The 19,265-nt window shown below is 35.9% G+C and overlaps 1 protein-coding gene across 4 annotated transcripts in view; it reads right to left on the bottom strand.

The window, feature by feature from the left end:
* BRWD3 (bromodomain and WD repeat domain containing 3) overlaps positions 1-19,265 on the bottom strand; it is a 161,166-nt gene that overhangs the window by 72,390 nt on the left and 69,511 nt on the right. For all 4 annotated transcript variants that reach the window (XM_061409612.1, XM_061409611.1, XM_061409614.1 and 1 more), the window contains 6 exons: positions 10,998-11,098; positions 10,412-10,482; positions 9,357-9,457; positions 7,074-7,114; positions 3,561-3,665; positions 1,863-2,016 (listed from right to left, as the gene is read on the bottom strand). In XM_061409612.1, coding sequence (XP_061265596.1) covers positions 1,863-2,016; positions 3,561-3,665; positions 7,074-7,114; positions 9,357-9,457; positions 10,412-10,482; positions 10,998-11,098 — 573 coding nt within the window. The remainder of the gene's footprint in view (positions 1-1,862; positions 2,017-3,560; positions 3,666-7,073; positions 7,115-9,356; positions 9,458-10,411; positions 10,483-10,997; positions 11,099-19,265) is intronic.

Genomic DNA, 19,265 nt, shown 5'->3' with positions numbered 1-19,265 from the left:
TATTTATTAAGCACATCTCTATTTCCACCACTACCATACAAATCCAAGTTATCATTAAGGCCCATCCTATCATAGAATCCTACAGTATACTCAGAGTCATCCTTATCTCATTCCAATCTATTCTCTCTACTCTGTTGCTACAATTAGGAGGCAGTTTTCAAAAGCAAAATTCACATGCTATTCCTTTGCTTTTAAACATTTTCATGGTACCTATTGGTCTCAGGATAGATCCTACAAGATCTTGCATGGTCTGGCCCCTGCCTATTTCTCCTCCTATCAGGTGATACTCTTTCTGCTGTCTGTGCTATAGCCAAAAAATTGGCTTTCACCTCCTTTCTACTTCAAGACCTTTGTACATGTTTTTCCCTCTTCTTGGAAGGAACTTTCAACCTCCTCAACACATGTAATTTACCAAATATTTATTGATCCTCTACCATGCTGAGACAGAAAATAAACAAAGAAAAAATACAGTAAGAAAATACTAGGTAGTGATCAACACTACGGTGAAAATAAAGCAAGACGATGACTGTGAGGCTACCCAAGATTGTTTGCTCAAGGAAGGCCTTGTCAAGGAGGTGACATTTAGGATGAGAGCTGGGAAATTTTTACCTATCTTACAAATCTTAACACAAGCTTCACCTTCTCAGGAAGCTTTCTCTGACCCTTCCAGACCAAGTTTGGTTTTCCTACTAGAAACTTGTGTTGTGCTCTTCTTAGCATTTATCTGATTAAATGCTTGTTTTTTGTTTTATTTAATAGGCTATAAACTCTAGGAGGATAGGGACTCTTTAATCTACTATTTAAACCCATCTCAGTGGCTGGAACAGGCTTCCCTGGTGGCTCAGAGGTTAAAGCATCTGCCTGGAATTCAGGAGACCCGGGTTTGATCCCTGGGTAGGGAAGATCCCCTGGAAAAGGAAATGGCAACCCACTCCAGTACTCTTGCCTGGAGAATCCCATGGAGGGAGGAGCCTGGTAGGCTACAGTCCATGGGGTCATAAAGAGTCGAACAGGACTGAGCGAGTTCACTTTCACTTTCCTTTCAGTGGCTGGAACAATGGGTACTCAATAAGTATTTGTTGAATTGAAGAACTTCACACCCTAGTAAGACTCTGGTACACAAATTCTTAACATACAAAATATAAATTCTATACCAAAACTAAGCAGATTTAACTGTTACAAGGACTAAAAATAGTCTGTTTTAAAATTTCTTCAGTAAAATCCACTGGAAAGATGACCCATGAATCAGCCCATGGGAAGAGTACCATTGAACAGAACTGTAAATTAAGATACTAATTAAGACAGAGTTTTACACTGATTTTATAAAAATGATGGCTACAAAATGGCCTGTGAAGTTGTGATTTTTAGAGATAAAGACCTGTAGCCACTGGCCACATGTGGCTAGTGGAAAATGAGATGGTCTGTAAACTTAAAATACACACTAGATTTCAAAGATTTAGTATGAAAAAATGTCAACAATTTCATTAGTATTTCTTATATCATGTTGAAAAGCTACTATTTTGTATATACTGGGTTAAATAAAGCCAGCTCTATCCTTAAAACCAACAACAAAAAAATCCCAACTCATGCTACAAACAAATAACTTATATACCCTTGACTTTATATGATAACATAATGTGTAAATAAATATGGGAAAAGATCCTGAAAAGTTTTCATACCTGCTTTTAGTAGCTACACCATACGCCATCCTTATTTTGTAAATATGTCAACAAAGGTACTTTAAATAATTCTCCAAGCAACAGTAAGCCATAGAAAGCAAACTAGAAAACTTAAAATATCTTGTCTTCTAAAATAATGCCCTTTTCAATCATTTGTAATTATTCCAAAAATAGAATACTTACGGATAAAGTATGAAGAAGCTGGCCTGTGATAGAATTCCATACTTTCAAAAGGAAATTGTTCACTGCAGTAATAACTGTGGTGTCATATCGATCCCAGGCCACCATAGTCACCTTAAGTTTGGTGACCTTGTCTTCTCCAGATGGCAAATTGTTCCTAAACAAAATAATTTCAGGGTTAATAGATATTGAACAAAGGAGTATCTAAATAGCAAATTATGAAAAAAAAATCTCTCTAGAAGCATGCAACTTTTTAGATAAAAAAAATCCTAAACTATGATTTTTTTATCTAAAAAGTTGCATGCTTCTAGAGAGATTTTTTGGGGCTGGTGCACTGGGACGACCCAGAGGGAGGGTAGGGGAGGGAGGAGGGAGGAGGGTTCAGGATGGGGAATGCGGGTATACCTGTGGTGGACTCATTTTGATATTTGGCAAAACTAATACAATATTGTAAAGTTTAAAAATAAAATAAAATTTAAAAAAAAATCCTAAACTATCTTTAACTACACATGAAATAAAATAATAAAAGTATTAATATCACATAGGGCAACATCTATAGGCTTATTTTATGGAGGAAAAAAAACACAGAATGACAAAAATTTTATAGTTAGCTAAATGAGAGCAATAAAAAAGTGAAGTTAGAAAGGAATCTTTAGATACCTTGAAAAGTAAAATACAAGGCCATGTTGGCTACCAGAAAATATGAGGAAAACATAATTAAATGGATACTTTATTCCTTTAAATATTCATTTTTTGAAACTAAAATAGGTATACAAAAAAGCAGTAAGAAATTCAGTTAATTGATTTAATCAAATGGCATTATCAGTAGCTGACTATGACTACAAAGTTGATTCTATATTGTTATTAATGGGAAAATAATTAATTTCAGGATCATACCCTAAAGAAACTGTTGTATCCTAAAGAGATAGGTAATTACGTATCTTCCAGTTAACAGTGAAGATGATCAAATGTAATTCTGATTAACTGTATTTATAATGTTGAGTAGAATACTAACGGAGAAGGCAATGGCACCCCTCTCCAGTATTTTTGCCTAGAAAATCCCATGGATGGAGGAGCCTGGTAGGCTGCAGTCCATGGGGTCGCTAGAGTCCGACATGACTGAGTGACTTCACTTTCACTTTTCACTTTCATGCATTGGAGAAGGAAATGGCAACCCACTCCAGTGTTCTTGCCTGGAGAATCCCAGGGACGGGGAAGCCTGGTGGGCTGCCGTCTATGGGGTCGCACAGAGTCGGACATGACTGAAGCGACTTAGCAGCAGCAGCAGCAGCGGGAATACTAACAATATGAAACATAAAGGTATTCTCAGTAAGTCAGGGAAATATCTAAAAATATGGTGACATTTAATATGGACAACCATCAAAGCTGCCTAGTATAAAAAAATATAAAAATGACTTATAGAAAACTAGGGCAGAGAATGATTCTATAGGCATTAGTAAAGCACAGAGACCTTTGGATCACAAGAGACCAGAAGTTTGAGTGACTCAGATATGTTCCTATCACCCAATCTGTCAATCAACGGTTAAAGACAGTGTTCTTAGAGACTAAACACAGATACAAATTTCTACCAATTAACTCCAAATTAAAAATATATTTGTTTTCATTATTAAATAGAACACAATAATGTAAAAGATAGTATACTATATGAGAATTACTAAAATATCTAACATCCAATCTTACCCAGTCATTTTAGTAGCCATATCTAGTACTATACTCTTCCATTCTTGTTGCTGATATTGCCAAATTCTTGCTGTTCCATCTCTACTTCCACTAACAAATCTTAAACTGCAGAAAAACAGTTAAAATATTCTTATTGCCTTTCTCTAGAATGGAAATCACTACTTTTCTAATTATAAAAGTAATACATTCATCCTCATACACTTCTGTGGATAATGAAAATGGTACACTTTGGGAAGCAGTTTGGCAGTTCCTCAAAATGATAAACAGTACCACATGACTCAACAATTCTACTCCTCCATAAGTATACAAGAGCAATGAAAACATAAGTTCACAGAAAAACATCTACACAAATATTCATTGTATTATTCATTATATTTCAAAAGTGATGACAACCTAAATGTTGATCAACTGGTAGATGGATAAACATATTGTATAGCCATACAATTGAATTCTTGACAGCCATAAAAGGAAATCAAATTCTTATACATGCTTCAACATGGATGAATCTTGAAAACATCATGCTAAGTAGAAAAAAGTCACAAAAGACCAAATACTGTATGATTCCATTTATATTAAACATCCAGAATAGGCAAATCTGCAAAAATAAAAAGTGGATTAATGGTTGTTCAGAGCTGAGGGTAGGGGTGTAGAAAGATGGGAAATTGAAAGCTAAAGGGTATGTATACTGGAATTCTTTTGGGGGCGATGACATTGTTCTAGGGATATGGGATTAAGAGATGCAAACTACTATGTATAAAATAGATAAGCAATAAGGATATAAGAGTAAAGCATGGAGAAATATAGTGATTATAATAACTTTAAATGAAGCATAATCTATAAAAATATTGAATCACCATCTTTTATACCTGAAATTAATATAATCTTATAAATCAAAAATATTTTAATTAAAAAATAAAATAAAGGTGATCATAGTGAAGGCTGCACAGCCCTGGGGATATATTTAAAACACTGAATTTTATGTGGAATGCATCTCAATAAAACTGAATAAAAATATATTCGTTAACCTATAACTATAACGTATCACTATCTGGAACTTAGTTTCTATTCTTTCAGACTTCATATATACACATACATTTATATATTCCTACTACAGGGAATAGAATTACAATACAAAGGAAGATCCCTTGGAGGAGGGCATGGCAATCCACTCCAGTATTCTTGCCTGGAGGATCCCATAGACAGAAAAGCCTGGCGGGCTACAGTCCATAGGGTCACAAAGAGTCGAACATGACTGAAGCGACTTACCACACACACACACACACACACTGACTTATAGTGTTTTTCCAGATGCTGCAACTAGAGTTTGCATGCCACAACGAAAATGGAAGATCCCATGTCCCAATGAAAATGGAAGACCCCATATCTTATGTGTTATACATATATCTACATATATTTTATGCATTCATGGCATACCTTTCTCTTAATATTTTCAATATTTCTAAGCTATGTGATTTGTCTGAGTTTTTTCAAATTATCACAAATCTCCAAAAAGTTTTCTAATGTATTAATCTAAAAAAGTATTCATAAGTGGACCTGCACAGTTCAAATCTATGTTTTTCAAAGGTCAACTGTATTTTGTAGATATATTTCTCTGTTTACAAATATAAAAGTTATCATCCCTTTCAATAATTATTCAACAATTGGATCTATCAAAATTTAATCAACCACTTAATAAACATTTTTACTATTTCCAGTCTTTGCCATTATAAATAATGCTGTGATGAATATCTCTATACACATCTTTGTGAAACCTTATATATATCTTTGCTGAGTCAAAGGACAGGCACATTTTTTAAAAAACAAAAACCTTGTTCCAACTTCAGATTTGGCCACAGATGCGCACACTAGGAGCTGTCAAATCAAGGACATTTTCCTAGTTTAATGGTATAACGGACTCTTTCATGAAGAATTTATACTTTTTCTGCATCTTTTCTCTATAATATTCCCCCTTCAGGGTAGGCACATTTTGAAAGCTTTTGACATACTGCCAAATTATTTCCCTAAAAAGTTCTTTTTTAAAAAACAATTTACAGTTATCATCAAAGTTGTGGGACAGTGCCTATTTTTCCTAAACCCTTGTCAATACTGGATGCTATGATTCTTCAATATCTTGTCATTCTGAAAGAAAAAATTGTTATTGTTATTCTAAATTGCATTTCTCTTGATTATTAGTAAAATTAGACATCTTTTGATATATGTACTGGCCACATAATTTAGATAAAATAATGTTTTGCATTTAAGGAAAAAGGTAAAGAATTTTAAAAATTCAGATACTCCTAGTATGAAAGAATAGTAGCTATACAAACCTTTACATGTATACTCAGTATGGTACAATAAAACAACCTTAAAAATTATTTGAAGGTTTTTTCATTCCTAATAAATATATCACTCTTGGTGGATCATTATTATTTACTCTTGCATTGAATGAAGATGAACACATTTATCATAGTAATCACCCGGTGTTTGAAAAGTATTTAATAGTAAAACATGGTCACTCACATAATGTCCTTATAGACAGATAAGGATACATATTTATGCCAAGTGGATAAATTTTAAAATCTATTCTAGGTCAATCTGTAGGCCAAGGCAGAAAGTTATCACCTTCTGGGGATGATACATTTGAGAGGGTGCAAGAATACTTGTGTATAATTTCTGAGTTAACAGACATAGGAAATGTGTATCATATGAATAGTAGAGACAGTAACCAATCTAGATATTCAGAGGAAGACAGACAGCTAAAATCTAGAGGAGTCAGGAAAGGCTTCAGGTAGGGTATGAACCTTAAAAGAAAGACAGAACTTAGAGAAGAAAAAGAGACAGGAAGGAGAAGGAAATAAAAGGAAGGAGAGCAGAAGGGAAAGGGAAGACATAGGAGGGATAGAACAGGAGTGAAAGGAAGTAGGGTATGATTATTCCTGGTATGAGGTAAAGCATAAGCAAAAGAATGGATGAGAAAATGCATATGGACTATAATAATAATGATGACTAAATCAATTGGGCTGGATCTGAGTATTTAAATAGGGAATAGTAGATGAGAAAAGAATGTAGGCCTAAGTCAAGTTGTAGAGAATTCTGAATGTCAGGCTAAAACATCTGAATTCTATCCTACAGACAAAGAGGAAACACTAAAAATTTCTGAATAGAGCAAAGTTAATCTGACAGAAATGGATAAGACACATTTAGAAGGGAGAAGAATATTGAAGGTAATGGGTCAAATAATGGAATTCTTGACCAAGGTGGATGATAACAGAAAGGGAAAAAGCAAAATAAACAAAAAAAGAAATCATTCATACAGGAAGAATTGATAGACTATGGCTACTATTTGGATGGGAGCTTAGAAGATCTGGGATGAGAATGTCATCAAAAAGAGACAACAGCTTTCATTTTAACTAGACAGAAATAAAACATCTATAGTAGACGTAGCTTTTTCTGAAGACATAGAGGTAAAATATGTGAAACATCTGTTTATACAGATATGCACTACATAATTACCTGTCTCCATTGTTACAGAACTGAACAGCAACAACTTTGTCCTAAGACATAAAACAAAAGGTTTGTGATTAGAATTAATTTATTTTTAAAATAAAGTACTCTTTTCCTCAAATTCACATGCAAAAGTATCATTAAGTGGATTTTTTTAATGTTATAATTTTCTTTTAAAAAAATCTCTAATTTTCTTTAAAAAAATTAATAAAGACTGAAATTATTAACTAAGGAGGAATAGTTATCAGCAGTAATTTGAGACAAACTTGTTTCTAAACATAAGCAAATCTGTTTCTAAACCAAAATCTCAAGAGACAAGATAGTTCTGAATAGGTATTAGTTTATTATATTCCCCATAATAAAACAACACACTAAAATGCCACTTTAAAATAATTCATTTAATAGTAGTTGAATTAAATTTTTCACTTAACCTTTTTTTAATTTCAGAAAACAAATCAGTCATTTGCTGTTTCTCACATGGTTTATTTAATTATTTTACAATGAATTCATTTGACAGTCTTTAGGTATCTTAACTTAGATACTGTTGTTTGAATCTTCCTTTATGACTAAACTACACTTATTACAAATATAATGTGTACTGTAGTGATTATACTATAGTAATGCACCTTCAAATGTGGTGAACATTTTCACAAACCACAATTATTGAACTAAATTTGAACTTAACTTCTTTTAATTTTTTTATTTGCACTTAAATTTTAATAAAAAGCTCAGATACTAAATGTCTTCATATTTAGTTACTTTTTCATTTTAAAACACATTAAACCATCTTCATATGTTCAGACATATCTGTGATTCACACTGTTCCATGATTTCACTGAGTATTTTTATCTGATAGATTCAGGACACTCACTGTCAGTTCCAATAACTAGTTTTAGATGTTAGGAAAGGACATCTTATTTTCAATGACTAACAGCTGCCACTAATTTCAACAGGGAATGTTTAAGTTTTCTGACCTTTTTTATCTGGGCCTCTGCCAAAAACCCTCTACCAATCAATTTTTCTTCATCTTTTCTCCCTCAATTATTTCCCATTTATTTATTACTTCCTCTTTTCTCAGCTCTCAATAAATGTGACCATACTGTATATACACCTTGCCTGGGTGGTAACTGTAAAGATGCCTCCTTTGTGTGGTCTAGCACAACTGGATTTTTCCTACTGGATACTCTCAAGATTGAGATTGTTATATATTTCCTAAGTTTTTGTATTTCACAATTTAAATAATATTCCAGGATTTTAGTATCTAGGAATAAGTTACAGCAAGTTGAGAGCTCAGCTTGGTTCAGTAACTCTTCATAAGCTGAATATTCAATTATGTTCATATGATAAGACAAAAGAAGGAGGTTGTTTCCAAAAGTTCAAGGAAAAGTTTCTAACAGGGGTCTCTGTTTTACTCAAGTTTCAGGAACATGAATGATTCTGGAACTCACAAAGTATCTTTTTTAAAATTTATCTTTCAGGGAAATTTTGTGTTTTACTGATATGTACTAATACTATTCCAAATCAATTAAGCATCAAAAGTAGTAGGAACAGTAATAGTAAGACTTGTAAAGCTGAGTACTTTCAGATGCAGACTATATAGCTTTGACAATGAGGAACACGAGATCCACAGTGAGTTGAAACAAATATTCCCATTTTCAACAGTAAACAACTGTCTGGAGAAGAAGGTAAGGAAATAAAGAGGAGGAAGAAGTAAAAGGTATACAGGGATATAAATAAACAATAATGGCTCCAAAATTTCTTGTAAATGGCACACAACAGTGGAGAGAGCTTAAGAAGAAAATTCCCAGGCACCAATGGCTGTCACCCTAGTATAAAACTTCCCTGTATGGAAGGCTGTTGTTGACAATTAAATGGGATTAGATTTCAGGAGTCTGATGGCATTCTGAAAATAATCAAACTAAGACCAATGAGCTAAGTTCAGTAAAAAGAATTTTCTTCCTAAGATGTACCTTAATATGTCTTTTAATAAGTAGACTTCAAAGTAACAAACACTTATATGATTAATAAAGCAGGCTAAAACATGATTTTTTTAATAAATTATTACTGTAACATATATTTTTCCCTTCTCATATAGTCAGAAATTGTCTTAAATACTATAAGCATACTAAATCAGAATTTCATACCAATCTTCACCACTAAAGAGACATCTTACCATACAGTCTCAGGACCAATCTATATTAGATTAGAGATCAGCAAAGAAGAAATAAAACCGGCTTCTCATGGATGTTTAAAAAGAAAGCATGATATTTAAGTTTTTCATTTTGTTCTTACCGTATGTGACTCTAATTCGGCAATTTTCTCAGGGATCTCAGAACCCAAATAATATATTCTAATCACATGGTCAGTGCTACCTGTTGTAATAAACATACCACCTAGAGGATTAAAAAATAAACAAACATTTAAGAAAATTATACCAAGAAACTTTCAAAACCCTCTGATTGCTTCCTTAGTTATACTTTACCTTATTAATAAAAAAGTCTTCAACAAACACAAAGTTATCTTCTAACTAAGGCATATTAATATCTCAGAGAAAAATAAGTAAAATTCAAGAAAAACAAGAGGAATATTTAAGGAACAACTATATCACTCACCCAATAAAAACACAACTTTTACACCAAATACAGGCCTTTGGATCATAAATACTAAAAGCCTTGAGGAATTCATTTCTTTATATCTTATAAAAACATAATGTTCCAAACTTATTTATAAAATAATCTATATTTACAATTCTCTGTATAGTGGCTGTAGTGGTTAAGGGTGAAAACTAGCAGCTTTTGGGATGATGAAAAAAATTCTAGAGATGGATGGTGGTAATATATGCAGAACAATGTGAATGTACTTAATGCCATAGAACTGTACACTTAAAAATGTTTCTTAAAATGGAAAATTTAATGCTATATTTTACACCAACAAAAAATAGAAGGTTAATTAGCATACAATTCTTAACAGCAGTAGAAAAACACTGTTTATATACTGAGAACGGGTCTTCTATACGAAGCCACAGTACATGTTTTCTGAAAAGTCAGGGTAGGATTTTCATGTTGAATTATGTGTGAGTGTTGGGGGAAGGCTGTACTTTCTACCAACTAAATTCATTGTTACATAAAAACATATTAATTGTAAATAAGAAAAAAACTCAAATTCTATGATATGTTAATTAGAATTCACAAAGGTCTACTATAACATTTTTAGTATGTGTCTATTAATTCTTGAACATAGGCATTTTCTCCAAAAACCTGAAAAATATTTTACAACTGAAAAATCTTTTATAACTGGATTATTCAATATTTTAGGCACTAAAAAAAACACTCAATTTTTATACATACCAGAACTGAAAGATGAACAAGATATCTGAACTCCAGGTCTAGATCTCTCAGTAAATTTCACTGGGCGATCTCTAAGAGAAAAGTAAGATGTTTTTATTTTTCATCATGTTCTTTTAATGTACAAGAATTTTAGCACACTGCTAGACATTGACAGATTTATCATCAATATTATGGAAAGCACAAAACTGAGGTAGTCAAAAGGTACTATTTCCACTATTGAAGTTAAAAATGCATTTAAACTTACAAACATACTTTATGCCACCAGTATTATTATTTTAGCTTTACAAATAAGTTACCATGTTACTTACTACCACCATGAAAAAAAGTTCAAGGTGTTCTTACCACAGTAAGAAATGAAACAAATACTCCTTATCAAAATTTTGTGTATAGTCTCTTCAACATTGGTTTCATAAAAAATTTACTCTAAAATCTCTAACATCCAATTGAAGTCAGTATGGATGTGTACACACACATCCATGCACACATAATTTACATATTTAATACATGAACTATCAATAATCTCTCAAGATGATAAAGAAAAATGAACATTCTTTTCATAAAATTTTTAACAAAATTCTAAACTTACTTAAACTTCATTGTTTTCACATGCCATTGCCAGAAACAGATTGTTCCATCAGCACCAGTAGAAGTGAGGTATCTGGTTGTGCCTTTAGTTGATGGACAAAACTGGAAAAAAAATTCTAATTAGAATAGAAATCTTTCATGTTTCAACTTAATTTCAGTTTCAAGAAATTAGTTATTTAAATTTCCTAGATTAATGGACATCTTATTAAAAATTAAAATATAAAAAAACTGTAGAGAAAGTCAGTCATTTAATTTAGGATGAAATATTTTAGTCCTAAAGACACTTAAAAATTATTCAATACAACACTTAAAGATTATTATTTCACTGCTTTTAAAGGAGAAAACACAAAGTCATTACTAGTTAAACCATTATAAATCTGCTGAATACATGCTTATATACCAACAACATAAAATTTTTATAGTTTACCCGAAAAAGGCATCAAAAGAAAATCTAAAAATCAGTAACTAGGAAGGTACAAGTCTAAGTATTTGGGTTTTAACATTTTAAACTCTTAACTTCAATGAAGTACAATGGAAATTTTGGCATTTTTAAATCTAAATCATTTTCATGTACATGGATAATATAAGTCAAATGTCTGTATGTATCATTGTGGAAAAAAGATTTAAAAATATAAATTGAGTTGCCAATTTGAAGTATGACTACTATTCTAGATAAACCACAGATGGTCTTAGTCACGTAGGATTCTCAAGCTCTAACCCTCAATATTTTAGACATCCTCAGAAGAGAATAAGGGGAAAGTTAACTGTACTCCTGATGTCTGGCACACAGGAAGACTGAAAATCAAACCAGGGTCTCGAGCATGCCCATGAGTTTTAAAAATCCCAAATGAGGAATTTCCTGGCAATCCAGTGGTTAGGACTCAGTGCTTTCACTGCCGTATCCTGGGTTCAATTTCTGGTTGGGGAACTAAGATCCTATAAGCCATGCAGCATGGCCAAATAAATAATTTTAAAAAATTAAAATTCCAAATAAACATAATGAATACCTTCCACTGAGATGAAGATTAAGGATCAAGATGAATATGACTTGAATAAATTTTAAATTCATATCAAAAGCAAAAAATCATTATAGGTATTAGAAGTCATTTATTTAGTTTTCTTGTTTGTAAGCACAGAACTTCTAAATACTACAAAGCTTAAATCAAACAAAAAATATCAATTAATATTATCCATTAAGAGCTGATAAATAGTAAAGAAACCAGTGCTCAGGTAGTACTCTTATATATTCATTTCTGAGCTACAGAAGCTTGCATCAGAAAGCTTAATCCACAATCTATAGCAGAAGCCTCCAAATTATAGCCCATACACCAAATCCAGTTTCCTGCTTGTTTATGTAAATAAAGTTTTATTGGTACACAGTCACCTTAAACTGGCTGTGGTTGCTTTGCACTACAACAGCAAAGTAGTTGCTGTTGCAGCTGTCGCTTCAGTCATGTCTGACTCTGTGCAACCCCATAGATGGCAGCCCACCAGGCTCCCCCGAACCTGGGATTCTCCAGGCAAGAACACTGGAGTGGGTTGCCATTTCCTTCTCCAAGGCATGTAAGTAAAAAGTGAAAGTGAAGTTGCTCAGTATGAAATAGAGGCCATATGGTCTGCAAAGCCTAATATATTTACTATCTGGCTGGTAAATATGCTGATCTAGGATCTACAGGAATGAGACAATAAAATATGAAATAGTATGATTTTATGCAGATGACACCACCCTTATGGCAGAAAGTAAAGAAGAACTAAAGAGCCTCTTGATGAAAGTGAAAGAGGAGAGTGAAAAAGTTGGCTTAAAGCTCAACATTCAGAAAATTAAGATTGTGGCATCCAGTCCCATCACTTCATGGCAGATAGATGGGGAAACAGCGGAAACAGTGGCTGACTTTATTTTTCTGGGCTCCAAAATCACTGCAGATGATGATTACAGCCATGAAATTAAAAGATGCTTACTCCTTGGAAGGAAAGTTATGACCAACCTAGATAGCATATTAAAAAGCAGAGACATTCTTTTGCCAACAAAGGTCCGTCTAGTCAAGGCTATGGTTTTTCTAGTGGTTATGTATGGATATGAGAGTTGAACTAGAAAGAAAGCTGAGCGCCGAAGAATTGATGCTCTTGAACTCTGGTGTTAGAGAAGACTCTTGAGAGTCCCTTGGACTGCAAGGAGATCCAAACAGTCCATCCTAAAGGAGATCAATCCTGGGTGTTCATTGGAAGGACTGATGTTGAAGCTGAAACTCCAATATTTTGGCCACCTGATGTGAAGAGCTGACTCATTGGAAAAGACCCTGATGCTGGGAAAGATTGAGGGCGGGAGGAGAAAGGGACAACAGAGGATGAGATGGTTGGATGGCATCATCAACTCGATGGACATGGGTTTGGGTGGACTCCGGGAGTTGGTGATGGACAGGGAGGCCTGGCGTGCTGTGGTTCATGGGGTCACAAAGAGTCGGACACGACTGAATGACTGAACTGAACTGAACTGATTAAGTTTGAAGAAATACTAAAACCTTTATTATCCTCATTATACTTTAACTTTTTCAATCACAAAGGGGAATTCAGTCCATAAATGTATCTATTTTTGTATTTAATGTATTTTTAATTAATTAATTATTTTTGGCTGCACTGGGTCTTCATTACTATGAATGCGCTTTCTCTAGTTGCAGCAAGCGGGGACTACTCTTCATTATGGTGCATAGGCTTCTCATCATAGTGGCTTCCCTTGTACAGCATAGGATCTAGACATGTGGGTTTTAGTAGTTGCAGCTTGCCGGCTCTAGAGCATGGACTCAGTAGTTGTGGCACCTGGGCTTAGTTGCCCTGCAGAATGTGGGATCTTCTGGTACCAAGGACTGAACTCAAGTTCCCTGCATTAACACGCAGACTCCCAACCACTGGACTACCAAGGAAGCCCCATTTTTGGGTTGTTTTTAAATGAGAAATCATGTTTAAGATTAGAAAATTAAAACACATGTGCATTTTTGAATATAATTTTTATTACATTACAATTACAATTTTAATACATAGTTATTGAATAAAAGCTAGGAAATACAGAAAAACAGAACAAAAGCTATTCATAATCCCACTATCCAGAGGCAACCACTATTAACACCATACCATGTTACTTCAATTTTATTTAAAGAAGAAAGAAACTGAAAAAATAATAATATACTACAATGTTAATAGAGATAATTAGCAAAGAATAAAACATATAGAATGCATGCTAAATGATGATTATTACTATGAACAATAGTAATAACTGTTCGGCTGCAATGGCGCAGAGCGTGGCCAAGAGACCTACCCCACATCCGAGGTCGGGGGCAGAAGCCGGGAGGACCCCATGCCCGAGGGACAGTGGCCAGGAGGAGTTACCCCACGTCCGAGGTCAGTGGCAGTGGCCAAGAGTGCCATGCTGCGACGGCGCAGGAATGGCCAAGAGGACCTACCCTACGTCTGAGGTCAGGGGCGGCAGCTGAGAGGAGCTACCCCACGTCCGAGGTCAGGGGTGGCGGCCGAGAGCGCCAGGCTGCGACAGCCCAGGAGAGGCTGAGAGGAGCTACCCCACGACCGAGGTCAGGGGCGGCAGCCGGGAGGAGCAACCTCACATCCAAGGAGTAGTGGCTGCGGGAGTGGCAGGAGGGCCTACAGGAGCTATTCCACATTCAAAGCAGGAGGGGCGGCGGTAAGGAGATACCCCTCATCCAAGGTAAGGAGCAGCGGCTGCACTTTGCTGGAGCAGCAGTGAAGAGATACCCCACGTCCAAGGTAAGAGAAACCCAAGTAAGATGGTAGGTTGTTGCAAAAGGGCATCAGAGGGCAGACACACTGAAACCATGATCACAGAAAACTAGTCAAACTAATCACACTAGGACCGCAGCCTTGTCTAATTCAATGAAACTAACCCCTGCACTTGGGGCCACCCAAGACGGGTGGATCATAGTGGAGAGGTCTGACAGAATGTGGTCCACTGGAGAAGGGAATGGTAAACCATGTCAGTATTCTTGCCTTAAGAACCCAATGAACAGTATGAAAAGGCTAAATGATAGGATACTAAAAGAGGAATTACCCAGATCAGTAGGTGCCCAATATGCTACTGGAGATCAGTTATTTCTGGAGAAATAACTCCAGAAAGAATGAAGGGATGGAGCCAAAGAAAAAAGAATACCCAGTTGTGGATGTGACTGGTGATAGAAGCAAGGTCCGATGCTTTAAAGAGCAATATTGCATAGGAACCTGGAATGTCAGGTCCATCAATCAAGGCAAATTGGAAGTGGTCAAACAAGAGATGGCAAGAGTGAATGTCAACATCTAGGAATCAATGAACTAAAATGGACTGGAATGGGTGAATTTAACTCAGATGACCATTATATCTACTACTACGGTCAGGAATCCCTCAGAAGAAAGGGAGTAGCCATCATGGTCAACAAAAGGGTCCGAAATGCAGTACTTGGATGCAATCTCAAAAACGACAGAATGATCTCTGTTCGTTTCCAAGGCAAACCATTCAATATCACAGTAATCCAAGTCTATGCCCCAACCAGTAATGCTGGAGAAGCTGAAGTTGAACGGCTCTATGAAGACCTACAAGACCTTTTAGAACTAACATCCAAAAAAGATGTCCTTTTCATTATAGGGGACTGGAATGCAAAAGTAGGAAGTCAAGAAACACCTGGAGTAACAGGCAAATTTGGCCTTGGAATACGGAATGAAGCAGGGCAAAGACGAATAGAGTTTTGCCAAGAAAATGCACTGGACATAACAAACACCCTCTTCCAACAACACAAGAGAAGACTCTACACATGGACATCACCAGATGGTCGACACCGAAATCAGACTGATAATATTCTTTGTAGCCAAAGATGGAGAAGCTCTATACAGTCAACAAAAACAAGACTAGGAGCTGACTGTGGCTCAGACCATGAACTCCTTATTGCCAAATTCAGACTTAAATTGAAGAAAGTAGGGAAAACCACTAGACCATTCAGGTATGACCTAAATCAAATCCCTTATAATTATACAGTGGAAGTGAGAAATAGATTTAAGGGCCTAGATCTGATAGAGTACCTGATGAATTATGGACGGAGACATTACATTGCACAGGAGACAGGGATCAAGACCATCCCCATGGAAAAGAAATGCAAAAAAGCAAAATGGCTGTCTGGGGAGGCCTTACAAATAGCTGTGAAAAGAAGAGAAGCGAAAAGCAAAGGAGAAAAGGAAAGATATAAGCATCTGAATGCAGAGTTCCAAAGAATAGCAAGGAGAGATAAGAAAGCCCCCACCTCAGTGATCAATGCAAAGAAATAGAGGAAAACAACAGAATGGGAAAGACTAGACATCTCTTCAAGAAAATTAGACATACCACGGGAACATTTCATGCAAAGATGGGCTAGATAAAGGACAGAGATGGTATGGACCGAACAGAAGAAGAAGATATTAAGAAGAGGTGGCAAGAATACACAAAAGAACTGTACAAAAAACATCTTCATGACCCAGATAATCACGATGGAATGATCACTCACCTAGAGCCAGACATCCTTGAATGTGAAGTCAAGTGAGCCTTAGAAAGCATCACTACGAACAAAGCTAGTGGAGGTGATGGAATTCCAGAAGAGCTATTTCAAATCCTAAAAGATGATGCTGTGAAAGTGCTGCACTCAGTATACCAGCAAATTTGGAAAACTCAGCAGTGGCCACAGGCCTGGAAAAGGTCAGTTTTCATTCCAATCCCAAAGAAAGGCAATGCCAAAGAATGCTCAAACTACTGCACAATTGCACTCATCTCACACGCTAGTAAAGTAACGCTCAAAATTCTCCAAGCCAGGCTTCAGCAATACGTCAACCGTAAACTTCCAGATGTTCAAACTGGTTTTAGAAAAGGCAGAGGAACCAGAGATCAAATTGCCAACATCTGTTGGATCATAGAAAAAGCAAGAGAGTTCCAGAAAAACATCTATTTCTGCTTTATTGACTATGTCAAAGACTTTGACTGTGTGGATCACAAGAAACTGTGGAAAATTCTGAAAGAGATGCGAATACCATACCACCTGACCTGCCTCTTGAGAAACCTATATGCAGGTCAGGAAGCAATAGTTAGAACTGGACATGGAACAACAGACTGGTTCCAAATAGGAAAAGGAGTACCTCAAGGCTGAATATTGTCCCCCTGCTTATTTAACTTATATGCAGAGTACATCATGAGAAATGCTGGGCTGGAAGAAGCACAAGCTGGAATCAAGATTGCCAGGAGAAATGTCAATAACCTCAGGTATGCAGATGACACCACCCTTATGGCAGAAAGTGAAGAAGAACTAAAAATCCTCTTGATGAAAGTGAAAGAGGAGAGTGAAAAAGTTGGCTTAAAGCTTAACATTCAGAAAACGAAGATCATGGCATCTGGTCCCATCACTTCATGGGAAATAGATGGGGAAACAGTGGAAACAGTGTCAGACTTTATTTTTCGGGGCTCCAAAATGACTGCAGATGGTGACTGCAGCCATGAAATTAAAAGACGTTTACTCCTTGGAAGAAAAGTTATGACTAACCTAGATAGCATGTTGAAAAGCAGAGACATTACTTTGCCAAAAAAGGTCTGTCTAGTCAAGGCTATGATTTTTCCAGTGGTCATGTATGGATGTGAGAGTTGGACTGTGACGAAAGCTGAGCGCCAAAGAATTGATGCTCCTGAACTGTGGTGTTGGAGAAGCCTCTTGAGAGTTCCTTGGACTGCAAGGAGATCCAACCAGTCCATTCTGAAGGAGATCAGCCCTGGAATTTCTTTGGAAGGAATGATGCTAAAGCTAAAACTCCAGTACTTTGGCCACCTCATGCAAAGAGTTGACTAACTGGAAAAGACTCTGATGCTGGGAGGGATTGGGTGCAGCAGGAGAAGGGGATGACAGAGGATGAGATGGCTGGATGGCATCACTGTCCCTATGGACATGAGTCTGAGTGAACTCCGGGAGTTGGTGATGGACAGGGAGGCCTGGCGTGGTGCAATTCATGGGGTCACAAATAGACATGACTGAGCAACTGAACTGAACTGAACTGAACTGACTATGAACAAAAATGAAAGAGTGCTGGTGTGGTAATGAATACAATTTTAAAATAGTAAGTTAATCAGAGAAAGTTTCCCTGGGAAAAGTGACAGGCATTTCCATCATTTGGAAAGTAAGGGAATACATCATATGACGATCCAAAGAGGACCATTTCCAAGATATAGAACAGCAAAAGCAAGGGCAGGGGTGTAGCTAGAGTGGTTTAAAGAAGCAGCTAAAGCAGAATGATAACAAGCAATAGGAGATATGTTCAAAGAGAGCAAGGGGCTAAGAATGTAAGGTTTTGTGGGTCACTGTAAAACCTTCGGCTTTAACTCTGAATTTGGAGGCTATTAAAGCTTCTGAGCACCAGTGACATGATTTAATTTCCTTTTTTTAAACCTCCGTCTTAAAATCATTTATGTATCTATGCAGAGGCTAGACGTGGGCAGGAAAGAGGGATGGGAAGAAACAGGTAGATCAGTTAGAAGTCTGTTTCAATAATGTAGGTCACAAATGATGGTGGTTTGAAATACAGTAGTAATGACAAAGGTCATGAGAATTTGTTCAGATTCTGGATATATTTTGAGGGTAGAGTCAACATGATTTGCTAACAAGTTAGATATGCAATGTGAGAAACAAAAAGTCAGGGATGATTACTCTGAGCAACTGAAAGGATGAAGTTGTCATTTGTTTATATGGGAAAAGGTTTGGGAGGAGCAAATATGAAGAAGGAAGACAGGGATTCAATTTTGAAGATTTTGAGTTTGAGATGCCCTGCAGACCTTCATGTGATGATGCTAACTAGGTAATTGAATGTACAAGTATGGAGCTAAAAGATAGGCCCCAAGATGGAAGTACACATTTGGAGTTATCAGCTTACAGATGAAATTAAAGCCATGAGACTTGATGCGATCACTAAGGGAAAGAATGTTATAGAAAAGTGGTCCATACAAAAGCAACACAAAAAACAAAAACAAAAGAGGTCCATGGATCTCTAGGGCACTTACACACACAAATGAAATGAGATAGAAACTAGAAAATGAAACTATGATGGAGCAAAACAGTTCCATAAACATTTTCAGTAGTAACAAATATTCATATTTTTCATGTTGTATGAGACTATCTCCAAATTTCAGAAATAGTCTGTCAGATAGGATGGTGAGAACACAAGTAACTAGTAATATCCCAAAACAAAATCCAATAGATAATTTCAACCAATC

The sequence above is a fragment of the Bos javanicus genome, chromosome X, assembly GCF_032452875.1.
Source record: "Bos javanicus breed banteng chromosome X, ARS-OSU_banteng_1.0, whole genome shotgun sequence".
Classification (NCBI taxonomy): domain Eukaryota; kingdom Metazoa; phylum Chordata; class Mammalia; order Artiodactyla; family Bovidae; genus Bos; species Bos javanicus.
The sequence above is the reverse complement of the archived record's forward strand: the minus strand, read 5'-3'. Positions and strand labels throughout refer to the sequence as shown.